Consider the following 23,738-nt stretch of genomic DNA (forward strand, 5'->3'; position numbering starts at 1 on the left):
GTGGTTGGCGCCAATCAATGTGCTTGGCCCATCCGTACGCCATGCGGCCCAAGCGATCCGAGCCGTCCAACATGCCTCTACTTGGTGGCAGCTGCATCGAGTCAGAGGTGCGGGAGGATGTCTGCCGTCCACGGAAGACATTGGTGGCTGCAGTGGCGAGCGAGAATCTATGGTATGATGCCGTTATGAACCAGCGCGCAGACCCGAAGAAATATGTGCGCCATGCGCATCCCGTACAATGCGATGGTAAGATGCCATTGTAATCAGCGTGCAGACCCGAATAAAGAGGTGCGCTGTTCATTTCGCTTTCTGTACGATAATAAAATGCCATTGTAATCAGCGCACAGACCTGAATGAAGAGGTGCGTTATTCGTGCCCTGTACTGCACGATGATAAATTATCACGGGGCTGCGCGTGGGTCCGCCATTGTGCATGCAGATATCTATCACAGTGGTGATCTTCACAGGCGGTTGCATACGTGGTGCCGGCCCTGATGTGTCATGGATGAAGGAAAGGATTTGATATAATTAGGGTTGAAAACAGCGCATCACTTGCGTCCTGTACGGCGTTGGGATTTAACATATGATTCTACTCTTCCCTTTGACACCGTATCTTGCAGCGGAGGATTTTTCCATCTTGGAGGTTGCTCCGCGAGGACGGATTCTTATCGTGGAGGATGTTGCTGTGGTTTTCAGAAGCGGCCGTCTGGGAGCCGTGCTTGCTTGGATTTATTTCAGGAATAAGAGGAAAAGAGTTGGAATGAAGATAGAGATATAATCAGACCAAACGATGAGATCCACACAATGCACTTCGTCCCATTTGACCGATTAGACATGAGGCAAAGGTCTAATTGCATGTATATTAATGAAATAACTGTCTGGGGACCACTGTATGATGTATGCCATTGCTTTAGAAGAAGGCGGTTTTCAGAACCGCAACACTGCCCCCCTCCCTTTTGCTGGACTCGACCCGAGTTGTTAAGCATTTGTGTGGCATGTAGGTGTAGTTTCCCCGAGTACGCTTTACCACCGGATCCCTGAGTGTGACATTTCAAATATGTCCCAAAAATAATAAACCAAGTAACCGAATAATAAACCGAAACACACACATATATATTATAATATAATATATATATATATATATATATATATATATATAAATATATATATATATATATATATATATCTTCTTCTTCTTCTTTCGGCTGCTCCCTTTCGGGGTCGCCATAGCGGGTCATCCGCATAGTGATTTGGCACATGTTTTACGCCGGATGCCCTTCCTGACGCAACCCTGGTCGCCTCTTACGACACAGGGATATATATATATATATATATATATATATATATATATATATATATATATATATATATATATATATATATATATATATATATATATATATATATATATATATATATATATATATATATATATATATATATATATGAGATGGCAGTGGGGTTTTTAACCAGATTGTTTCATAAAATCTTGGAAAGTGAGAGGATGCCGGAGGAGTGGAGATTAAGTGTACTGGTTCCGATTTTCAAGAATTAGGGTGATGTGCAGAGCTGTGGTAATTACAGAGGGATAAAGTTGTTAAGCCACACCATGAAGTTGTGGGAAAGAGTAGTGGAAGCTAGGTTGAGAGGAGAGGTGATTATTTGTGAGCAGCAATATGGGTTTATGCCAGGAAAGATCACCACTGATGCGATGTTTGCTTTGAGAATGTTGATGGAGAAGTATAGGGAAGGCCAGAAGGAGTTACATTGTGTGTTTGTGGATTTAGAGAAAGCTTATGATAGGGTGCCAAGAGAGGAGTTGTGGCATTGTATGAGGAAGTTGGGAGTGGTAGAGAAGTATGTGCGGATGGTGCAGGATATGTATGAGGACAGTGTGACAAGCGGTGAAGTGTGCGGGAGGAATAACGGACCGGTTTAAGGTAAAAGTGGGATTGCACCAAGGATCGACTCTGAAACCTTTCCTGTTTGCAATGGTGATGGACAGGTTGACGGACGAGATCAGACTGGAGTCTCCATGGATTATGATGTTCGCGTATGACATCATGATCTGTAGGGAGAGTAGGGAGCAGGCTGAGGCGAGCCTCGAGAGGTGGAGGTACGCACTGGAGAGAAGGGGAATGATAGTCAGTCGGAGTAAGATGGAGTACATGTGCGTAAATGAGAGGGAGGGTGGTGGTATGGTGCGGTTGCAAGGAGTTGAGGTGGGGAAGGTGGATGGGTTTAAATACTTGGGATCAACTGTCCAAAGTAACGGAGAGTGTGGTATAGAAGTGAAAAAGAGAGTGCAGGCAGGATGGAGTGGGTGGAGAAGAGTTGCAGGAGTGATTTGTGACAGAAGGGTAGCTGCAAGAGTTAAGGGGAAAGTATATAAGACGATAGTGAGACCAGCTATGTTGTATGGTTTGGAGGCGGTGGCACTAACAAAAAGACAGGAAGCGGAGCTGGAGGTGGCAGAGTTAAAGATGCTGCGATTCTCGTTGGTAGTGACGAGGATGGACAGGATAAGGAATGAGTGTATTAGAGGGACAGTGCAGGTAGGACGGTTTGGAGACAAAGTGAGAGAGGCGAGATTGAGATGGTTTGGACATGTGCACAGGACGGAAGCGGAGTATATCGGGAGAAGGATGCTGAGGATGGAGCTGCCGGGTAGGAGGAGAAGAGGAAGGCCAAAGAAGAGGTTCATGGATGCGGTGAGGGTGGTTGGAGTGTCAATGGAAGATGTGGAGGATAGAGCGAAATGGAGACGGATGATCCGCTGTGGCGACCCCTAACAGGAGCAGCCGAAAGAAGAAGAAGATATATATATATATATATATATATATATATATATATATATATATATATATATATATATATATATATATATATATATATATATATATATATGCAAGCCAAACCCGAGCTATGCGCGAAGTTTCGAAGTGAGGGTTTGTTAGGACGTCAATATATCCAGTGTTCATAATGTGATTTATCGAATTTCTTTATATACAATGTTTCTTGTTACATTTTTTGTGTCAAATTCACCTTCTGAGTTAGTCAGTATGTGCAGAAGAGGGTTTTACATTGCAGACGCTGTTTTCTCAGAGTGGAATTACGCCTCTCAGCGGTGACGGTTTGTCGACGAGACGTAATGACGTCAGCGAATGACCGATGATGTCATGAAGTCATTACGCCTCTCAGCGGTGACGTCACACGTCGCCATGAAAACGAATGTAAAAATTACAAAATCACCAAAAATTCCCAAACCTGTCCGTCTGGCACGATCTCATATAGCCCATGCTGTACATTAGACCACAGACCACCCGCATGCCGAAAGTAGCGACAATCCGTCCGGCAATTTCAGAGGAGAAACGTCAAATTACGCGCAGACGTTAACAGAAATAATATATAGGATATACAATTATACATTTAAAATATAAATATATATAAGTATATCATATAAATATATATATGCTTATACATATATATATATATATATATATATATATATATATATATATATATATATATATATATACACGAGGTGTGTTCAAAAAGTATCCAACCTTAATTTTTCGTGCGTAAACAAATGAAGCTAGGGAGGCGTGGTTTGGTGCACGTATGTAGGCGATCCTAATCCGTATGCGTGAATATTTTCCCGCCTGCAGAAGCTGTCAGTCGCCGACAGACCGCCGATGAGTGAGGAAGTGTAAGTGAGCGCCGTCGGATTTTCGTTTTTGACAAAATGACGGATCACTGTGGTCTCATCGCCAGTGATCACTGTGTTGAAGAAGTTGGGATCGCTGTTCACAGTCTCCAGCATGTCCTGTGCGATCTCCAAACGGAGTTGCTTCTGCTCGATCGTTAGCAGCTTTGGCACGAACTTCGCTGAGATTCTCCTTAAGCCCAAATCCTCAGTCACAATGGAATGAACGGATCCAATGCTGACGCCCGCCTCATCTGCAAGTTCTCTGATCGTGATTCGACGATCCTGCATCAGCAGGGTCCTTACTTGGTCAATGACGATCTCATTTCGGGATGTTGAGGGCCTACCAGAACGTGCTTCACTTTCCACTGATGTATGACCATCTTTGAAGCGGTTGTACCACTCTTTTATCTGTGTGGTGCCCATTGCTTCGTTCCCGAAGGCCTGTTGAATCTTGCGGATCGTATCCACTTGGGAATCGCCAAGTTATACACAAAATTTGATGCAGTAGCGTTGTTCAAGTTTTTCCGTCATTTTATCAAAAACGAAAATTTGACGGCGCTCACTTACACTTCCTCACTCATCGGCGGTCTGTCGGCGACTGACAGCTTCTGCAGGCGGGAAAATATTCACGCATACGGATTAGGATCGCCTACATACGTGCACCAAACCACGCCTCCCTAGCTTCATTTGTTTACGCACGAAAAATTAAGGTTGGATACTTTTTGAACACACCTCGTATATATATTGTTGTGGATCCAGCGGTGTCGGGATTCGCACCCTACTCTTGACAGCCAAATGGTGAAGATTCGGCGTCACTTAACAGCACCGCCGTCTCCGGGGTTATAACGCCAGCTAGTTCGGCACAGGCCTCGGGTCACGCGCCTCGGATCACGATACCAACGTACACCTCGGCCTTACCAGCTGGGGAAATAGACCCCGGCTGCAGACTGGGTTTGTCAAAGACCGAGTGAAGTCTGCCAGTCCGTAGCCCGTTTGGTTTTAAATACAAATCGAGCGGATTGTTCCTCAGCATGGCACGAATAAACTCAAGGCCGAAACTTTCGTATAACTCAACCAGATTAATTGGGGACACATTGGGGAATACGACACAAGCAAGGCATTCACGAACGTTATAATTAATCTATAACCCGCTCTCAACTATGGGACTGCGGATACGGGTTTCGAGGGGAACCCTAGCGAGATAAACCTTAGGCCTGGATGACATGCAGACAAGATACGGAGTACTTGGTGATGCCTCATGGATGAGAGGCAAAGGCACGAAGGCGGCTTGTGAGAAGCCGATGTCAATGGATTCGAGCGTCCAAGCTCGAGCACGCCACGTGGCAAAATGGCGCTCGTACTCCTATTCTCGGCACCGCTTGCGCACCAGCGTGGCGAGATCGCGCTCGTTCTCTTATCGGCACCGCTTGCGCACGCAGCCTCGGCGCGTCCAGCCCATGAGTGTTACTGTAACCTATTATTAATTGTTTCCTGCAGGGTCAAAGATTCGATGGCAAGGGACGTAAATGGGGTGCTGTTACAAACTGTTCCTGTATTTCCACTTGGAGAACATAAAATGGTTCTTCCACACTTTTGTTATTTCTATAAGTCTAAGAATGGCAGGGAAGTCCACTGATACAATTATGTGATCAGTTATTCATAGACATCCAAGTTATTTTCCTTAATATCAGGCATAAACTGTTTAATGGTCCTTATCTCCAAGAATGGGAGGTCACTTAAGTGCTGCAGCAAGGAGGCCGATTTACATGTGTTGTCCCCGTTACACAGAGGCTGGTCACAAAAGCTTTGTTATAACCTTGACTTGAAACCTGACCTGACTTTGAGTGACCATTTATTAGGCATTTAGGTTCAATACACCTCAATCCTGGGGAATTCAAAATAGTGTCAGCTTTGTGGTACCACCATTAATCTTAGGCAATGGGTTAAAGAGTGCCACATCAGTAATCAGCCATTGCTTTTGAAGGCTGAACCCACTTGGGATACCTAAGTCTTTATCTGCTTGGCTGACTGATAGTCCCACTTGAACCTCAAGTCGCGTATCGGGCGATTAAAGAAGAGCAAACTTCCAAAATCCAGAATCACTGCTCACCTCGACTCATTCATTCCTCTTTCTTCTTGCCTGTTGAACCAACTTCCACATTTTTTTTTTCAATCCAATTCTTCCCTCCGGGTCTTCAAGACTGCTTCTAGAGGTTCACCACCATTTCTGATCATCCTTCATCCAAAACCATGATCTTTTATACCCCCATTTACCCCTTCCCCCTCTGCCCTCTCACCCCTCCCCAAGCCCACCTCCTTTCAAATTTCCAGTTTTTCCTTCTTGAGAGTTTGCTTCTGTATTAAAATTGTCCACCTGCTGCGTCTTCCCCTACTCCTTATTCTTACCCCCATCTCTTGTTTGTTCGTCTGGTTATTTTGTCCCTCAGTCCTATTGTTCATCGTTCCCCCACTCTCTTTCTGCTATTCCTTTTGTTCTGTTGTGTCCTGATCCGTTCTGTGTTCTAGCTCTTCCATGAGCCTTGGCTTTGCATGCAAAAAAACAAAAACACTGGTTGCGAAGAATACAGTATGACAATCTTTATCCAAGTTGGGCATTTCAGGGGACAATTCTACATTTATCGATTTGAAAAAAAAACAAATACAGCAGGTAATCGTTGGAATGCATACGTCCCACTTCATCTCTGAGCAGGAATAATACATTTTCATAATTTAGACAATGTTAATTTTGCCTTCACAAATCACACATTGAAACAAATGTTATCCGTACACCAGGTAGTCCATGAAATGAGGGTGGTTTCCTTAACTTTGAATGTTGATAAGCAGTGATGGTATTGTTATGGTTGTGGGGGTAGATGGAAGAATTTAATAGGGAATTTATCTTTGTGTAGAGCTGCTTGGTCTGTGGACGAGTAGAAAGCATCTCGATGTAACTAAGTTAGGGAATCTGTGAGCTTAAATGTTACGTTTCACCACACGAGGGGGTGGTGCTTATTCTTACCCCCATCCCTTGTTTGTCCTCGGGAGACATTAATTGTAAATTTTTGTTTGTTAATTAGCTGAGGGAGTAATAATAAGTTCCCCAGGATGTGATTGTCCTCTATGATTTCTCCTATGTTTTTATATTTCAAGCCAGGCAGTAAAGGTGGGAAACGAGTCCCTGAAACCACAACAAACGGGCAGAAAGCCCCACCTTCAAGGGTTTACAACAAGCGGTCACGCCCCCGAGGGACGATTGGTGGGCATGACATCAGAGGCTAGCTGAGCAGAAGCCCTGCCTTCCCGGGTTTTGGGCAAGGAGGCCACGCCCCGGAGGCAGAGGAGATAGAGGGAAGGAGCACACAGGAGCGGTAGAGGTTACGGATCTTGAGAGAGAGAGAGAGATCGGTGTGATCGAGGTCGAGGGCAAGCAGGCTTGCGCACTTTTGGATTGTGGAAGGTTTCCATCTGGGTGGGACAAGAGATTGGCGAAGCGCACGCGCGAGGTCAGTGTGAGAAACGGACGAGGCAGGTGGCGCTTTTGAAGAGGTTTGGAGTTGGCTTGCGCACTTTCGGAAAGAGGAAGGCGAGCACATTTTGAGCCTTTATGTGGAGAGCCACTCGTGGATTGCCTGGCATACGTCTGCCCTGCTGAGAGAGAAGCGCCTCAATTCCAGTTTGACAAGGATCAGCTCTGGGCCAAGCTGAGAACAAGCATACTTTAAAAGGAGGGATTTCTTTTCATTTTGTATCCCCGTTGTCTGTATTTGAGTGCGTGTGAGGCCTCGATCATCGGAGTTATTTATTTATTATTATTATTATTATTATTATTTCCTTTTGAATTACTGGCTTGTAAATATTTGTGTATGTTCATTAAATGCGTTCATTTTGAAGAAACTGTATTCGTCTAATTGTAGTGGGTTTGAGGATAAAGCAGTTGTGCTGTCCTGATGCAGTTCTCCTGTCCTGAGCTCCTCCGCCTGGCTGCCATTGCCTTCCACCATACCCTTCGAGCATGTGTTAAAATATGCGAGGATCAACGTGTCCACCTCCTATTAACAAGGTACCGCTCAGCCATCTGGGTGGGGGGGGAGGGGTGTTAACCGCCCGGCACCACAATTTGGGTGGGGGGGGGTTAACTTTGGCCAGCCACCCCCACGACAGTATAGTATAATGGCAGTCACATTCAACATGTTCCAGACAAATAATCTCCAGATATTGTTAAATTAGATGAAACCGCATTATAACCTCTATCCCAATCGTAAACACATCATCGTTTCACAAACCGTCCCTTAGTAACCTTGGAGCGAAAGGTTGGCTCCTGTGAACAACAAAGCAAACTCTTGCTTAATCCCATTGTTATGGGTGAGACGAAGAGATTTACAAAAACATTACTTACATCTTCTTTGTGATCTTCCCACGATGGTAGCTTGGTGAGCCTGTTCATCAACTCTTGCCAGCACTCCCTTGCATCCTGCAAGAACAGAGAAGTCAATCCCTTTTCAAACAAAATGTGCAAGTGAATGAAAAAGGGATACAAAACATCGGATGGTTTTCGACAGACCATATGCTTGGCAAAAGTGGTGGGACAAAAAACAGCAGTGCATATTAAATGACAAACTACAAAAAGCTAAGGATGTCAGGGTAATGCTGATGAAATGCACAGGCCAGTTTTTGAACCTCGTTCCAGAGTAAGCCTCAATTTTGCCCACACTCAACTCACTGCATTACTACAGGCAATGTAGTTTCATCACCATCAAGTTTCAAAGCTTAATCATTAGGGTTGATGGCGGAAGTGAAGAACTGAGTTCCACGGGCTGGACTCATGTGCCCACGGCACACATAGCCATTTAATTTTGTGAACACCTGAAATGGTGTTTGTGAAATTGTGCTACTGTCTAGTGTCGATCAATAGATACGATCATTCTAACAATAAAACATGTTAATCAATTCACTCAACATGAAATAGCCCAGATATCTGTTCCTAGCAAAGCCTTTGATGCCGAAATGACAACTCGTTAACCGACTCTACCGTTACCCAGAATGGACAACACTACATGGAGTGCATTTTGCCATCAGCAAGCATGCAGCTCTCATCCCAAGGGCACACTATTCCTTTAGCCTCCCTGGGCATCACAGAAATGACATCTGCACGGTGTATGGAGTTTGCAGAGCTTGAGTTGTCCTGACTGATCTCATCACTGCACTTAGTGAACCTGCGTTCAGCCAATCAGGACAATATAAACTGGTTTACAAGTGTGGTATTAACAGCCTTTGGTGACAAACCATTGCGTTCAAAGGTTCACTCTTAAAGCACAACGAGCTCGTTAATTTACAAGATATTTAATCGCTTTGTTTCACTTGCCTTTTCGCTGAGAGCAAACGAAGTAATGATTGCCCTGTTAATGGGTTTTCAAGGACTGAAAATACCTCGGGTATTGCACAAGCAATCAATGAAATGCAATAGATATTGAACATCTGCTTGCCAGTTTAGAAGGCAAAGTTCTGCATGAAATGTTAGCTCGAGAAAGCTAAAACATGGGTTCAATTGCACTGACATATCCCAGTCAAAACCTGACACCAACTGTCCTTTTTCTTCATTGTGAATCCAGTGCCCAACACTCAGTGAATCCCATCTCATTAATCCATTAACAGTCCAGTATCTTTGGTTGTTAAAGCAGTTCATGTCAGTGTTTGAATTGTTGGAATGAGGTCATTTGAGGTAGAAGAGATCATGAGTATGGATGGGGGATGACCTGAGGAAGTGGTGAACAGCTGTCTTAAAGGTCAGGTATGGGAGCATGTGCCAGAACAGCACGTCGCTGCGTCCACTTTCCGCCGGTACTCCAGGGGCCTCCGTCTGGCCATCCTCCAGGCAGATGCCAGGCCCATCCCCATCTCCTTGAGATGATGGTCAACCTGTTGCAACCATGAGGCACGTGGTCGACCCACTGGCCTCCTCCACTCATGAGACTCCCTCGCTGAGAGAATCTGGTGAGCAGGATCAGAGTCAGGAAAACGAGCCACATGTCCATACAGCCGCAACTGACGCTCATGGACTATGCAGGTAACAAATCTCATCCGAGTCTCTCTTAGCAACCACTCGTTGGACACAAAATCCGACCAGCGATAGCCAAGGATTCTCCGAAGAGACCTGGTACCAAAGCAATTAAGTCTCCGTCTCAGATCCTTGGTCAGAGTCCAAGTCTCGCACCCATAGAGCAAGACTGGAAGTACCAAGGACCTGAAGACTCGGAATTTCGTCCTCCCGCACAGGTACCGGCAGCGCCACACCCCATGATCCAGTGAATCCATGACTCCCCAGGCCCGACCCAGACGTCTATTGACCTCTGACTCGCAGCCAGCAGAGACATGAATATCACTGCCAAGGTAAGTGAATCTCTCCACGACCTCAACATCCTCACCACAAACAGACAGACAGGACAGCAGCATCCAAGATGTCACCGAAAGCCTGGATCTTAGTTTTGACCCGAGAAACCCGTAATCCCAACGGCTCCGACTCCTCATTCAGCACCTCGAGGGCCCCCAAGAGGATGTCTAAAGTCTCCGCAAAGATGACGGCATCATCTGCAAAGTCAAGGTCCGAGATCTTGACATTCCCAAATGACACACCGCAACTTGATCTCTCCGACATTCTCCCTAGAATCCAGTCCATACAAGTGCTGAAAAGTGTGGGGGCAAGTACACATCCCTGACGAACTCCAGTAACAACTGGAAATAGGTCAGAGATGGTACCACCACACTTCACAGCACTCTCAGTACCAGAGTAGAGTTCAGACATCAGATCGATCAGTTTTGGTGGCACCCCACGAAGACCAAGAATCCTCCAGAGGACATCCCGATTCACTGAATCGAACGCTTTACAGAGATCAACATAGGCTGCAAGCAGCCCCTGCCGAAACTCTCGTCTGCGTTCGGTGAGGACACGAAGTGCAAGGATACGGTCAATCGTTGACCTCTTTGGTGTAAAGCCTGACTGCTCTGGACGCTGGTGCTCAAGCAGATGGTGGCGAACCCTATCGAGAATTATCCGAGCAAAGACCTTGCCCGGCACTGAGAGCAGCATCACCCCTCGGTAGTTGTTGCAGTCTTGGCGATCACCCTTCCCTTTCCAGAGAGGGACAACAAGGCCCCTCTTCCAGTCAGTTGGGATGATGCCTGTGTTCCAGGCAGAGCACAAAACTGCATGCAACGACACGAGTGCAGCATTTCCACCAGCCTTGAGAAGTTCGGCATGGATGCAACAAATCCCTGGAGCTTTGCCCCGTTTCAACTGGTTCACCGCAGCCCGTGTTTCCACAAGCGTAGGTGGACCACAGTTGATTCGAGGGTCAGCAACAGGGATTGGAACACCCTTGACGTCCAACTCGACAGTTGGGGGATCAGCCTGGTACAACCGCCCAAAGTAACTGGCCCAGCGGGCCTTCACTTCAGACTCCTCTGTCAAGAGCCTACCACTCTCTGCTCGAACTGTAGTGCTCCGAGGGATGGGCTTGGATGAACGTAATGCGCGAATTCCCCTGTAAGCGGGACGAGAATCACCTGTCCACAGGTGATGCTCTACCCCCTCACAGATTCCTCGCACATAGGCCTCCTTGTCCACCCTCAGTGCACGTACAGTTTTACGCCTCAGCTCCCTGAACAGCTCAGCTCTGCCATTCAGCCTGGCCCTGCGACTCTGGTCAATGGTATCCAGTGTCCCTTGAGAGACAAAATTCTTCTTTGCCCTGCGGTGAGCTCCAAGGCATCCACCGGCAACATCAAGGACAGTGGTCTTGAAGGCTCTCCACAACTCTTCAGGACCCCCCCAAAGCACCCAGACCCCCCAAGTGTCCACTCAGCCTGTTCGCAAACTCCTCAGCTACTCTCTCATCCCTGAGCTTGGCAACATCCAGCCTCGGCTGGGATGGTACCATTCTCCAGGATTTAAGGTGCAGCTTTAGAGTTGCTACAACAAGCCTGTGGTCAGTATTGAGCAACTGAGCACTCCGGTAGACCCTGCAGTTCTGGATCATCCTCCAACGACCGTCAATGAGGACATGGTCAATCTCCTTTGCCACACCGCCAGCGTTGGAATACCAAGTCCAGCGATGAGATTGTGGGCGCTGAAACCATGAACCAGCCACCCTAAGTCCTAAGTCCAGCCACACTTCTTGCAAAGTCAAGGAACTTAGTGCTATTCTGGTTCATAGTTCCTGACCCATGGGGACCAACACACACCTCATAACCGTCCCTATCAGTTCCAGTCGATGCATTGAAATCCCCCAAGACTAGAAGTGTATCTCGTCTGGGGCACTGATCAACCACAGACTCGAGTGTGGCGTAGAATGCATCCTTCACGGTGAGATCACTCGCCTCAGTCGGAGCATAAACAGAGACCATGGAAATGACACCTAAGGAGTGACGAATCCTTAATCTCATAATACGCTCGTTGACCGGTGTTACCTCAATTATCATTGGGGTCAGCTTATTGGACACTGCTACAGCAACTCCTTGGGTATGGTAACCATCAGAGCGACCAGACCAATAGTAGGTGTAACCACCCACCATTATCTCGCCGCAATCCGGTCTCCGAACCTCAGAGAGAGCAGCAATCCCGATGTCCAAACGCTTGAGCTCAGATGATAACAGAGACAGGTGATCATCCTCTCTTAGGGATAGGACATTCCAGGCACCCACCCGAAGGGACCGCCTCAGGTTAACCCAAGGAGACCGCCGTCTGGTGGACGACACCTCAGCACCACTCCGACACACTCTCACGCAATCTGACCCAGGGATGTTACCCCGTGGTTTCCCTCCTATCAAAGATTGGGGGTCCCGAAGGCTTTGCCCCAATCCCGTCATCCGGTGAGCTGCCCTGCGAAGGGAAGCTGCACAGGAGGTACTCCCACGGAGTGGGTTTTCAGATTTTTTTGCGCTTTTGCGGAATGAAGGGTTTTACGGTGGCCGGAGTGCAAATCCTGCCACCAACCTCCTAATAAGAAGTGACCCAACTGCAGGAGGACGTCCGCAGACACAGTTGGGCACTAGATATGGATGGCCGTTGGCTCACAAGGAGCTCCTCCGCCCTTTGACAGGTTTTGTTTTTAATCCTGCTGGGTGTCCATATCCAAACACCCTCCTCACCAGAAAACCTGGTGGGGGAGACGGTTTAGTCACCGACAACCCGACCATGGAACAGGTTAGTACAGGTTTACATGGTACCTGTAGCAGGTCACAGATCGAACCTGACCTGACAAAGTTTAAAGCCCCGGAGAGAAGAATGGGATTGAGCAGACTGGGGAAGATGGTTCCACAGGCGAGAGAAAAGAGGAACAAATGAGATGTGAGCAGTGAGACTGGATGTTGGGACATTAACAACAAGGTTACTGGAAGACCATGTGCACCCTGCAAAAACCTGGGACAAACACAACCAAGAGAGGGCAGAGGGTGCAAGACCAAAAAGGAGGTGGTATAATACAGAGAAGCAACCAACCGCTCTGCAATGTGAGAGTCGCAGGCCAAGACAACTCGGCTTCATTGTGGGAGATCCCAATGATTTTGAGAGCCTTACTTTCCATGGCATCAGGAAGGGCAAGGTGTGAGGCAGGAACACCAGCCAAAAGGGGAAAGGAAGTACTTACTACTCTCCACTTTGGGCTGACTTGAGTCATTCAGATGATGAACTCCTTTTGTGGTAGTCCATTTATTTATGGTTCTTGATATGATCCATGTGGCTGCAGTATGCATCCAGTGTTTCCCCAATTTTGAGGCAGTGTTTGACCGCACATTAATTTGACCACTGCTTCCTTTGTTTATCACTAAACACTTCCATCCATATTGCTCTAACCTTCCTACTTTTCCCCTCAATTGGAGTAGGTAGGAAAATATATTTTTCTGCTTGGCCAAGTTACCACTTCCTGCACAGTGGGCCTATGAAGAGGTTTCCTTGTTTCAGGACTAGTTATTTGGTGAAAATTTTTTCGCCAAGTATGTTGGTCTGTTGCGTTCGTCTGTCTGTCTGTCACACGATTTTTGGCAACAGATGAGATCCTGTTCTTGGCGGTGTAGTTGTCATCGTGAAGGTAATGTTGAGGATTTTTTTTTTCAGATGAGATCCTGTTCTCGGCGGTGTAGTTGTCGTTGTAAAGGTAATGTTGAGGTAATATTTATTTTTTTAGATGAGATCCTGTTCTAGGCAGTGTAGTTGTTGTTGTGAATGTAATGTAGAGGTATAATGTTGAGGTAATATTAATTTTTTTAGATGAGATCCTGTTCTCGGCAGTGTAGTTGTCATTGTGAAGGAAGTATTGAGGTAATATTTTTTTTTTCAGATGATTTCCTGTTCTCGGCAGTGTAGTTGTTGTTGTGAAGGTAATGTTAAGGTAATATTTATTTTTGCAGATGAGATCCTGTTCTATGCGGTGTAGTTGTTGTTGTGAAGGTAATGTTGAGGTAATATTTATTTTTGCAGATGAGATCCTGTTCAATGCGGTGTAGTTCTTGTTGTGAAAGTAATGTTAAGGTAATATATTTTTTTTTTAGATGAGATCCTGTTCTAGACGGTGTAGTTGTTGTTGTGAACGTAATGTAGAGGTATAATGTTGAGGTAATATTAATTTTTTTAGATGAGATCCTGTTCTCGGCAGTGTAGTTGTCATTGTGAAGGTAATATTGAGGTAATTTTTTTTCAGATGATTTCCTGTTCTAGGCAGTGCAGTTGTTGTTGTGAAGGTAATGTTAAGGTAATATTAATTTTTTTAGATGAGATCCTGTTCTATGCGGTGTAGTTGTTGTTGTGAAAGTAATGTAAAGGTAATATTAATTTTTTTTAGATGAGATCCTGTTCTAAGCGGTGTAGTTGTTGTTGTGAACGTAATGTAGAGGTATAATGTTGAGGTAATATTTATTTTTTTAGATGAGATCCTGTTCTCGGCAGTGTAGTTGTCGTTGTGAAGGTAATATTGAGGTAATATATTTTTTTCAGATGATTTCCTGTTCTAGGCAGTGTAGTTGTTGTTGTGAAGGTAATGTTAAGGTAATATTTATTTTTTTAGATGAGATCCTGTTCTAGGCGGTGTAGTTGTTGTTGTGAACGTAATGTAGAGGTATAATGTTGAGGTAATATTAATTTTTTTAGATAAGATCCTGTTCTATGCGGTGTAGTTGTTGTTGTGAAGGTAATGTTGAGGTAATATTTATTTTTGCAGATGAGATCCTGTTCTATGCGGTGTAGTTGTTGTTGTGAAAGTAATGTTAAGGTAATATTTATTTTTTTAGATGAGATCCTGTTCTAGGCGGTGTAGTTGTTGTTGTGAACGTAATGTAGAGGTATAATGTTGAGGTAATATTAATTTTTTTAGATGAGATCTTCTTCTCGGCAGTGTAGTTGTTGTTGTGAAGGTAATATTGAGGTAATATATTTTTTTCAGATGATTTCCTGTTCTAGGCAGTGTAGTTGTTGTTGTGAAGGTAATGTTAAGGTAATATTTATTTTTGCAGATGAGATCCTGTTCTATGCGGTGTAGTTGTTGTTGTGAAGGTAATGTTCAGGTAATATTTATTTTTTTAGATGAGATCCTGTTCTCGGCAGTGTAGTTGTCGTTGTGAAGGTAATATTGAGGTAATCTATTTTTTTCAGATGATTTCCTGTTCTCGGCAGTGTAGTTGTTGTTGTGAAGGTAATGTTAAGGTTATATTTATTTTTGCAGATGAGATATTGTTCTATGCGGTGTAGTTGTTGTTGTGAAGGTAATGTTGAGGTAATATTTATTTTTGCAGATGAGATCCTGTTCTTGGCATTGTAGTTGTTGTGAAGGTAATGTTCAGGTAATATTAATTTTTTCAATGCAAAAAGATGGTTTAATTCAATATATTTAAGAAGCGAATGTAAGAAGAATTCTACGTTCGCTTCTCGGCTTTGCCTATTCCATATTATTAAACATACACCTCCCGCAGACACCCGACATCTCAAATATGTCTGAATTGGACAAATGAACACTTTTCTCGGAGTTGGAACTGCTTGTAAGTTTGATGCTGGAACTTAAATTTTGGAATTCTCCTTAGTTCAAGAGATTCTCATGGTGATCGCATTTACGGAAATGAAATAAAGCCACGAAGGCTGACGTCTCCGGGCGTTTATAGGCATTACAATGTACCCAACGATTCGTAGCTATGATGAACAGGCATTCGATAATATGAGTGAGGAAAGTGAAAAACATAACTTTTTCATTAAGAAATTGTTGCGGTCTGTTCCAAGTCAAGGCATGGTTGAGCAGGCCAAAAAACATGGCGGCTTCAGACCCCAGCAAGGTTACCAAGGATACGCCTGAAGACACCCAGAGAGCGACGTGGCCGTGGATCGCCTGATAAAGTATGTAATTAAATAAGGCCATTAGTCGTCTTCAAAAGGGGTGTTTTAATTAACCCAAACATCCAGTTTGCAGTCTTGCACTTTCTTGGAGTTTTCTTAGTATACATGCAAAGTTTCAGGCTGCTAGGTTTTATGGTTTTGGAATTATGGAGGAAACACACTGACACAAACTGACAAACACTGACAAACACTGACACACACACACACACACAAATTTATTAGAAAAGATTATGACATCATAAGTCATGTGGCGTGGCAGCCATGGTGCAAAAATGGAAAGACTTTGGACCTCTGCATCTCTGAAACCACACCAAGGAAAAAATTGAAACTTGACAATCGGTAAGTACTCTTCATAGGGAATGTGAGATTTTTCATGACGTCATATGTGCCTTCGTTATGACGTCATAATTGCATATGTAGAATGCCACATCTGATCAGAATGAATTTTTTTGAGGGTCATCGAGGGATAAAATGGTCCACAGAAAAAAAAAAATTGATGATGTCATCGGTCACGTCATTTGGCTGCCATATTGTTCAAAAAGAAGAAAAAAAAACTTCAAAAATCTTCTCGGAAGTGGCTGAACAGATCAAGGATAAACTTTACACAGATAACATATGCAAAAAAATTTTCTCTTTAACTGCTTCATCAATCGATGTGAAACGTCACAGTTATGATCCAGTAGACGTGTGGAATATATGTTTAAATTTCAACCTGATCGGATGCATGTTCTGACAGCCAGAAGTATTTAATACGAGCAAATACCACCCATCGCTTTGCTGACGGGGATACTAAAGGGAGCAGAGAAAAAAGCGGAAGAAAGAGGGAGACAAGGGTGGGGAAGAGAGAGTGGGGAGAGTGAAGAAGGGAGGGGAGCGAGGAGTAGAGTACCTATATATAGAGAGTAGCGACAACTCAGCTATAGGCGCCATTTTGTTTCACTCTGGATAACGTGCAGTGCGTACGCTACCGCCGTAGCAGCATGCATGAATGAAGCAATACATCAGGAGGGTGGGATACATCACTGGACATATATATTTATTCTCATGTTTTACTCGGCCAAAGATCTTGATTATAGAATCAATGGGGTTGAAAGTGATAAAATGTTAAAATGCATGTACTCATTACACGGGAAACTCAGAGTAAGTTTGCCAGAGAACGAGACATTTGGGAGAAACTCGGCCTGTGTAGGCTTATGACATGAAGTCGAGCCAAATAAAAATCTCGAGTCCATAGGCCTAAGTTGGGGCCTCAATTTGATCCATACCTGCCCCTACCCATCCCTCTCCACCTCACCCATCTTTACTTTTTTCATCTCACCACATTATCATCTCACCCATAACAAACAAAAACAACAAACACCGATACCTACATGTAATTTATCATCATAGTTACCACCCAACACGCTCTCAAACACACCAAAAAGTGACTATGCCAAAATGATTGTATCAGATTTCAAAAATATCTTAACAATTGAAATGACCCTTTTTTATGGGCAAAGAATAGTTAATTGCACAGGCCTGCTATGCAATTATTGGATGAATCTATGAAGCACGTTCATGTCAAAATGCTTATGTTAAGTATTCAACTGGTACAATCTTGTGAAGAAACAGACCATGAAAAATTGCAGTAGGTTTGACTTGCTATTTTATTTCTGTCAACAGTGTTCCATCAATTTGCAAGATGATGAACGATAAAGAAATGAAAGTACAGGTAACTCTGCTTAACTTGAATCTCTTGGGACCACAGAAATCTGTTCGACGTAGAACAAATCTGCCTCACAGAAGGTAAATAACACGTCTTGCATAATACGGTTTCAAAATTTGTTTAAACTTGTGCGATTTTTCGACTTAATAAGGCTGACTTACATGCATGCAGAGTTACCTGTATTGTTCATACACTGCAGGCATTTTCAAATTCAAGTGTATAAATACGTAATATCATGATTAGTTATATATTAGTGTTTACAGCAAAATTAATTTTGGTGAAATATTAACAACTTGACAGCAAGTTTTCAAGACAATACTACATGATTGATGATTCTGAACAAAAATGGAAATACACCAAATGAAAGTATGAAGGTCAGAGATTGTAGGCTAGATTTTTTTTATGAAACCCCATCTAATGTGTTGCCATGGTAACCAAATAAACAGACAATTCATTACAAATTGTGTATTTTCATAAGAATGTGCAATTAAGTGATAAATATGTAAATTAATTGGGTTGCTAAATAATGATTGCCCATATTGTTAGCTTTCTAGATGCCAACATCCCAGACTACCATTGATCCTTACTGGGGTTATGATAATAAATAAGATCAACGGCATGCATAAAGAGGGCCCCCAAATTTAAAGCATTTCATTTTTGGGGCAGGCGTGGGGGCAGTGGTTCTATAGGTAATTTTTTGTTCCAATTTAATCATACAGGCTATAAATCAAATAAATCAATAATAATATCAATTGCTGCTATGATTGATATAATTCTTATTACAATAATCTTTACCATGGTAACACATTCAACGCATATACAGTAAGACTTATATACCATACATGTCAATGTCCATATGTGTACATTATTTTGCCCTTTTTTTAGTCTAAAACTTGACTGGTTTTTGGTCAACATAAGAAATAGACAAATACCAAAATTGTTCATCAAATTACTTATCAAAACAACGAATTTTCTCTTCTTTCCATAGATAACAACTTCTAAAAGCTTAGATGTCCTTGAAAGTTTATATGGGTCACATGATGACATGGTTCCAATACCGGGAGCCGTGCCTAAAGGCACTGTCGACGGCTAAAAGCTTAAATGCAGAAATTGAAAACGAAACCTATACATCCTGTACCCCTTCTCAGATTTGTTGCTGCACCCAAAGGCGCAACAACCCGTCATTTTGACTAATAAAGTTTCACTCAGTTTCAAACTCGGTCTCTCCGAGCTCACTCGGTGAAGATCTGGATTCGATGCGTAGCTTGGCGCTAGAGTGTGAAACAAAATGGCGCCCATGTGTCACGTGACCATCAAATTCTGGTCCCCCTATGTCGCTACTCTCTATATATAGGTACTCTAGCGAGGAGGAGGGGGAGCAAGGAGGGGTGGGGGAAGGGAAAACAGTGTGAAGTGAGGGGAAGGGAAGGAAGACATGCAGTGGAGCGTTAATTATGATTCATACTGTCTCATCAAAATGATAGAATAACAGTGAAGATGGAAACAAAATAATCTGAAATCCATTTCCTACTCGTCATACTATAAACACAGACCAGAGACAAACACCGCCCGGACACGTCCAGAGACAAAACCTGCCGGACGCATCCGGAGCTAAGTCGTCCGGACACAAAAACTGCTCGGACACATCCGAAGAAAAACTCCTGCCCAGACGCATCTGGATACAAACACCGCCGAAACGCATTAACGGACAAACACCACCTGGACACGTCCAGAGACAAACTCACGTCCAGACTTAATTACTGCCCAAATGGATTCAGAGGCGAACACCACCTAGATGTGTCCGGCGACAAACACCGCCCGGACACATCCAGAGAGAAACACTGCCCGGATGCATCCAGAGACAAACACCAACCAGACGCGTCCTGAGACAAACACCGCCCGGACACGTCCAGAGACAAAACCTGCCGGATGCATCCGGAGCTAAGTCGTCCGGACACAAAAACTGCTCGGACACATCCGAAGAAAAACTCCTGCCCAGACGCATCTGGATACAAACACCGCCGAAACGCATTAACGGACAAACACCACCTGGACACGTCCAGAGACAAACTCACGTCCAGACTTAATTACTGCCCAAATGGATTCAGAGGCGAACACCACCTAGATGTGTCCGGCGACAAACACCGCCCGGACACATCCAGAGAGAAACACTGCCCGGATGCATCCAGAGACAAACACCAACCGGACGCGTCCTGAGACAAACACCGCCCGGACGCGTCCAGAGACAAACACCGCCCCGACGCGTCCAGAGACAAACACCGCCCCGACGCGTCCAGAGACAAACACCGCCCGGACGCGTCCAGAGACAAACACCGCCCCGACGCGTCCAGAGACAAACACCGCCCCGACGCGTCCAGAGACAAACACCGCCCCGACGCGTCCAGAGACAAACACCGCCCGGACGCGTCCAGAGACAAACACCGCCCAAACACGTCCAGAGACAAACACCGCCCAGACACGTCCAGAGACAAACACCGCCGGACGCGTCCAGAGACAAACACCGCCCGGACGCGTCCAGAGACACACAGAGAGAGAGAGAGAGAGAGAGAGAGAGAGAGAGAGAGAGAGAGAGAGAGAGAGAGAGAGAGAGAGAGAGAGAGAGAGAGAGAGAGAGAGAGACACGAAGACGACAGAGAGACGACAGAGAGAGACACGAAGACGACAGAGAGACGACAGAGAGAGACACGAAGACGACAGAGAGACGACAGAGAGAGACACGAAGACGACAGAGAGACGACAGAGAGAGACACGAAGACGACAGAGAGACGACAGAGAGAGACACGAAGACGACAGAGAGACGACAGAGAGAGACACGAAGACGACAGAGAGACGACACGAGAGAGACACGAGAGAGACACGAGAGAGACACGAGAGAGAGACACGAGAGAGAGACACGAGAGAGAGAGAGACACGAGAGACACGAGAGACACGAGAGACACGAGAGACACGAGAGACACGAGAGACACGAGAGACACGAGAGACACGAGAGACACGAGAGACACGAGAGACACGAGAGACACGAGAGACACGAGAGACACGAGAGACACGAGAGACACGAGAGACACGAGAGACACGAGAGACACGAGAGACACGAGAGACACGAGAGACACGAGAGACACGAGAGACACGAGAGACACGAGAGACACGAGAGAGAGAGAGAGAGAGAGAGAGAGAGAGAGAGAGAGAGAGAGAGAGAGAGAGAGAGAGAGAGAGAGAGAGAGAGAGAGAGAGAGAGAGAGAGAGAGAGAGAGAGAGAGAGAGAGAGAGAGAGAGAGAGAGAGAGAGAGAGAGAGTTGGGGCTAAGGGAGTTAGCAGAGAGCATAACAATCATAAAGCACGACATTGTAATGCTTCATGAACAACACACACACGCACGCACGCACGCACGCACACGCACACATGCGTGCTTGACCGATATCGACAATTTTTTGGGACTCGGCAGGTTGGAGTCAGTGTGAAATCCCAACTGCAGTACTTTTTTTTTTGTATACCTTGTCGAGGTTCGTGTGAGAGCTGAGAGCTACTGTGTAATATACAACCCAAAAACCTTGAGTAGCTTTCACTGAAAAACAACGTTGCATTTATATCAACATTTCAGGGATATGTTCACAAACATTAATCTTTATAAACAGCTGCGTGTGACGGGTGGAAAAAAAACTTTGGCTCGGTAATTTAGAAAATGCGTTAATACAGCAAACAGCTTGGAAATTGGGTGTTATTTCACAACAACTCGCTCAGAATGACGGAGCACGAACCACTCGTTCAGGGTGATGGCGTACGAACCACTCACTCAGGGTAACGGAGCACGAACCACTCGCTCAGGGTAATGGAGCGCGAACCACTCATTCAGGGTGATGGCGTACGAACCACTCACTCAGGGTAACGGAGCACAAACCACTCGCTCAGGGTAATGGAGCGCGAACCACTCGCTCCAGGTGAGGGAGCACAAACCACTTGATCAGGGCGACGGAGCACGAACCAATGGCTCTGAATGACGTGGTGTGGAAAAAGCGCCCGCGATGAGTGAACGATTCACTCAGAATGACGTAGCGCGGTACTGCTATCGACAATGGGCACTTGGCATGTGGCTTAAGCACTCATGCAAGAACTCCAATTAAATGGTTGATAAGGAATGGTTGGTCAGGCTGTCGCTGCATACCATGTGAATCCCTTTAACATTAAAGCCGGTTTTCACCGTGCACGCAGCGGTTAATTAAATAAAATAAATTCTTTCAAATAATGACTTTATCCACAAAAGAGTTGCTGCTTCATGAAGGACAACCCTGGAGACATCGCAAAGTTCAATCGCCCGTGAAATAACCATTTCAGATAATCTGCCACGTGTCACGTGGTACATCCATTCAGGGTCCGCGCAATCGTTATAACTTTTTTTAACGTTCGTTTTTTGCCAGGTTTGTTTTGATTTCCTGTAGAGCACCTCGTGAGCAAAGGGCGGAGGAGTATACCTGGTGTTGGCTCAATGGTGAGGGTGGTGGCTTGGAATCCTCTGATCCTGAGTTCAAACCCCAGTCCACTGTTGAATTCATACCAGGTGGGGTTGACTCTGCCTGTCATCCTTCCGAGGTCGGCAAAATGAGTGCCAGCATGCTGGTATACTGTGTCGGAGTGGCGACCCGTCCAGGATTGTGTCCAATAGCCAAGGAGACTGCTTAGGCAGCACCAATGCTCTGCATGGAGTATGGTCGCGATGGATGGCGGAGGAGTTCCTTGTGAGCCAACGGCCATCCATATCTAGTGCCCAACTGTGTCTGCGGACGTCCTCCTGCAGTTGGGTCACTTCTTATTTGGAGGTTGGTGGCAGGATTTGCACTCCGACCACCGTAAAACCCTTCATTCCGCAAAACGCAAAAACGCAAAAAAATCTGAAAACCCACTCCGTGGGAGTACCTCCTGTGCAGCTTCCCTTCGCAGGGCAGCTCACCGGATGACGGGATTGGGGCAAAGCCTTCGGGACCCCCAATCTCTGATAGGAGGGAAACCACGGGGTAACATCCCTGGGTCAGATTGCGGGAGAGTGTGTCGGAGTGGTGCTGAGGTGTCGTCCACAAGACGGCGGTCTCCTTGGGTTAACCTGAGGCGGTCCCTTCGGGTGGGTGCCTGGAATGTCCTATCCCTAAGAGAGGATGATCACCTGTCTCTGTTATCATCTGAGCTCAAGCGTTTGGACATTGGGATTGCAGCTCTCTCTGAGGTTCGGAGACCGGATTGCGGTGAGATAATGGTGGGCGGTTACACCTACTATTGGTCTGGTCGCTCTGATGGTTACCATACCCAAGGAGTTGCTGTAGCTGTGTCCAATAAGCTGACCCCAATGATAATTGAGGTAACACCGGTCAACGAGCGTATTATGAGATTAAGGATTCGTCACTCCTTAGGTGTCATTTCCCTGGTCTCTGTTTATGCTCCGACTGAGGCGAGTGATCTCACCGTGAAGGATGCATTCTACGCCACACTCGAGTCTGTGGTTGATCAGTGCCCCAGAAGAGATACACTTCTAGTCTTGGGGGATTTCAATGCATCGACTGGAACTGATAGGGACGGTTATGAGGTGTGTGTTGGTCCCCATGGGTCAGGAACTATGAACCAGAATGGCACTAAGTTCCTTGACTTTGCAAGAAGTCATGGACTTAGGGTGGCTGGTTCATGGTTTCAGCGCCCGCAAGCTCATCGCTGGACTTGGTATTCCAACGCTGGCGGTGTGGCAAAGGAGATTGACCATGTCCTCATTGACGGTCGTTGGAGGATGATCCAGAACTGCAGGGTCTACCGGAGTGCTCAGTTCCTCAATACTGACCACAGGCTTGTTGTAACAACTCTAAACTGCACCTTAAATCCTGGAGAATGGTACCATCCCAGCCGAGGCTGGATGTTGCCAAGCTCAGGGATGAGAGAGTAGCTGAGGAGTTTGCGAAC

The 23,738-nt window shown here is 45.4% G+C and overlaps 1 protein-coding gene across 5 annotated transcripts in view; it reads right to left on the minus strand.

Annotated features, from left to right (window-relative positions):
• Positions 1-23,738, minus strand: part of LOC147019399 (ubiquitin carboxyl-terminal hydrolase 14-like) — a 203,105-nt gene that overhangs the window by 99,170 nt on the left and 80,197 nt on the right. For all 5 annotated transcript variants that reach the window (XM_085893825.1, XM_085893823.1, XM_085893822.1 and 2 more), the window contains one exon: positions 8,105-8,179. In XM_085893825.1, the coding sequence (XP_085749951.1) occupies positions 8,105-8,179 (75 nt within the window). The remainder of the gene's footprint in view (positions 1-8,104; positions 8,180-23,738) is intronic.

This window comes from Eptatretus burgeri, chromosome 9, assembly GCF_056783735.1.
Source record: "Eptatretus burgeri isolate ZD-2024b chromosome 9, Ebu_testis_v1, whole genome shotgun sequence".
Classification (NCBI taxonomy): domain Eukaryota; kingdom Metazoa; phylum Chordata; class Myxini; order Myxiniformes; family Myxinidae; genus Eptatretus; species Eptatretus burgeri.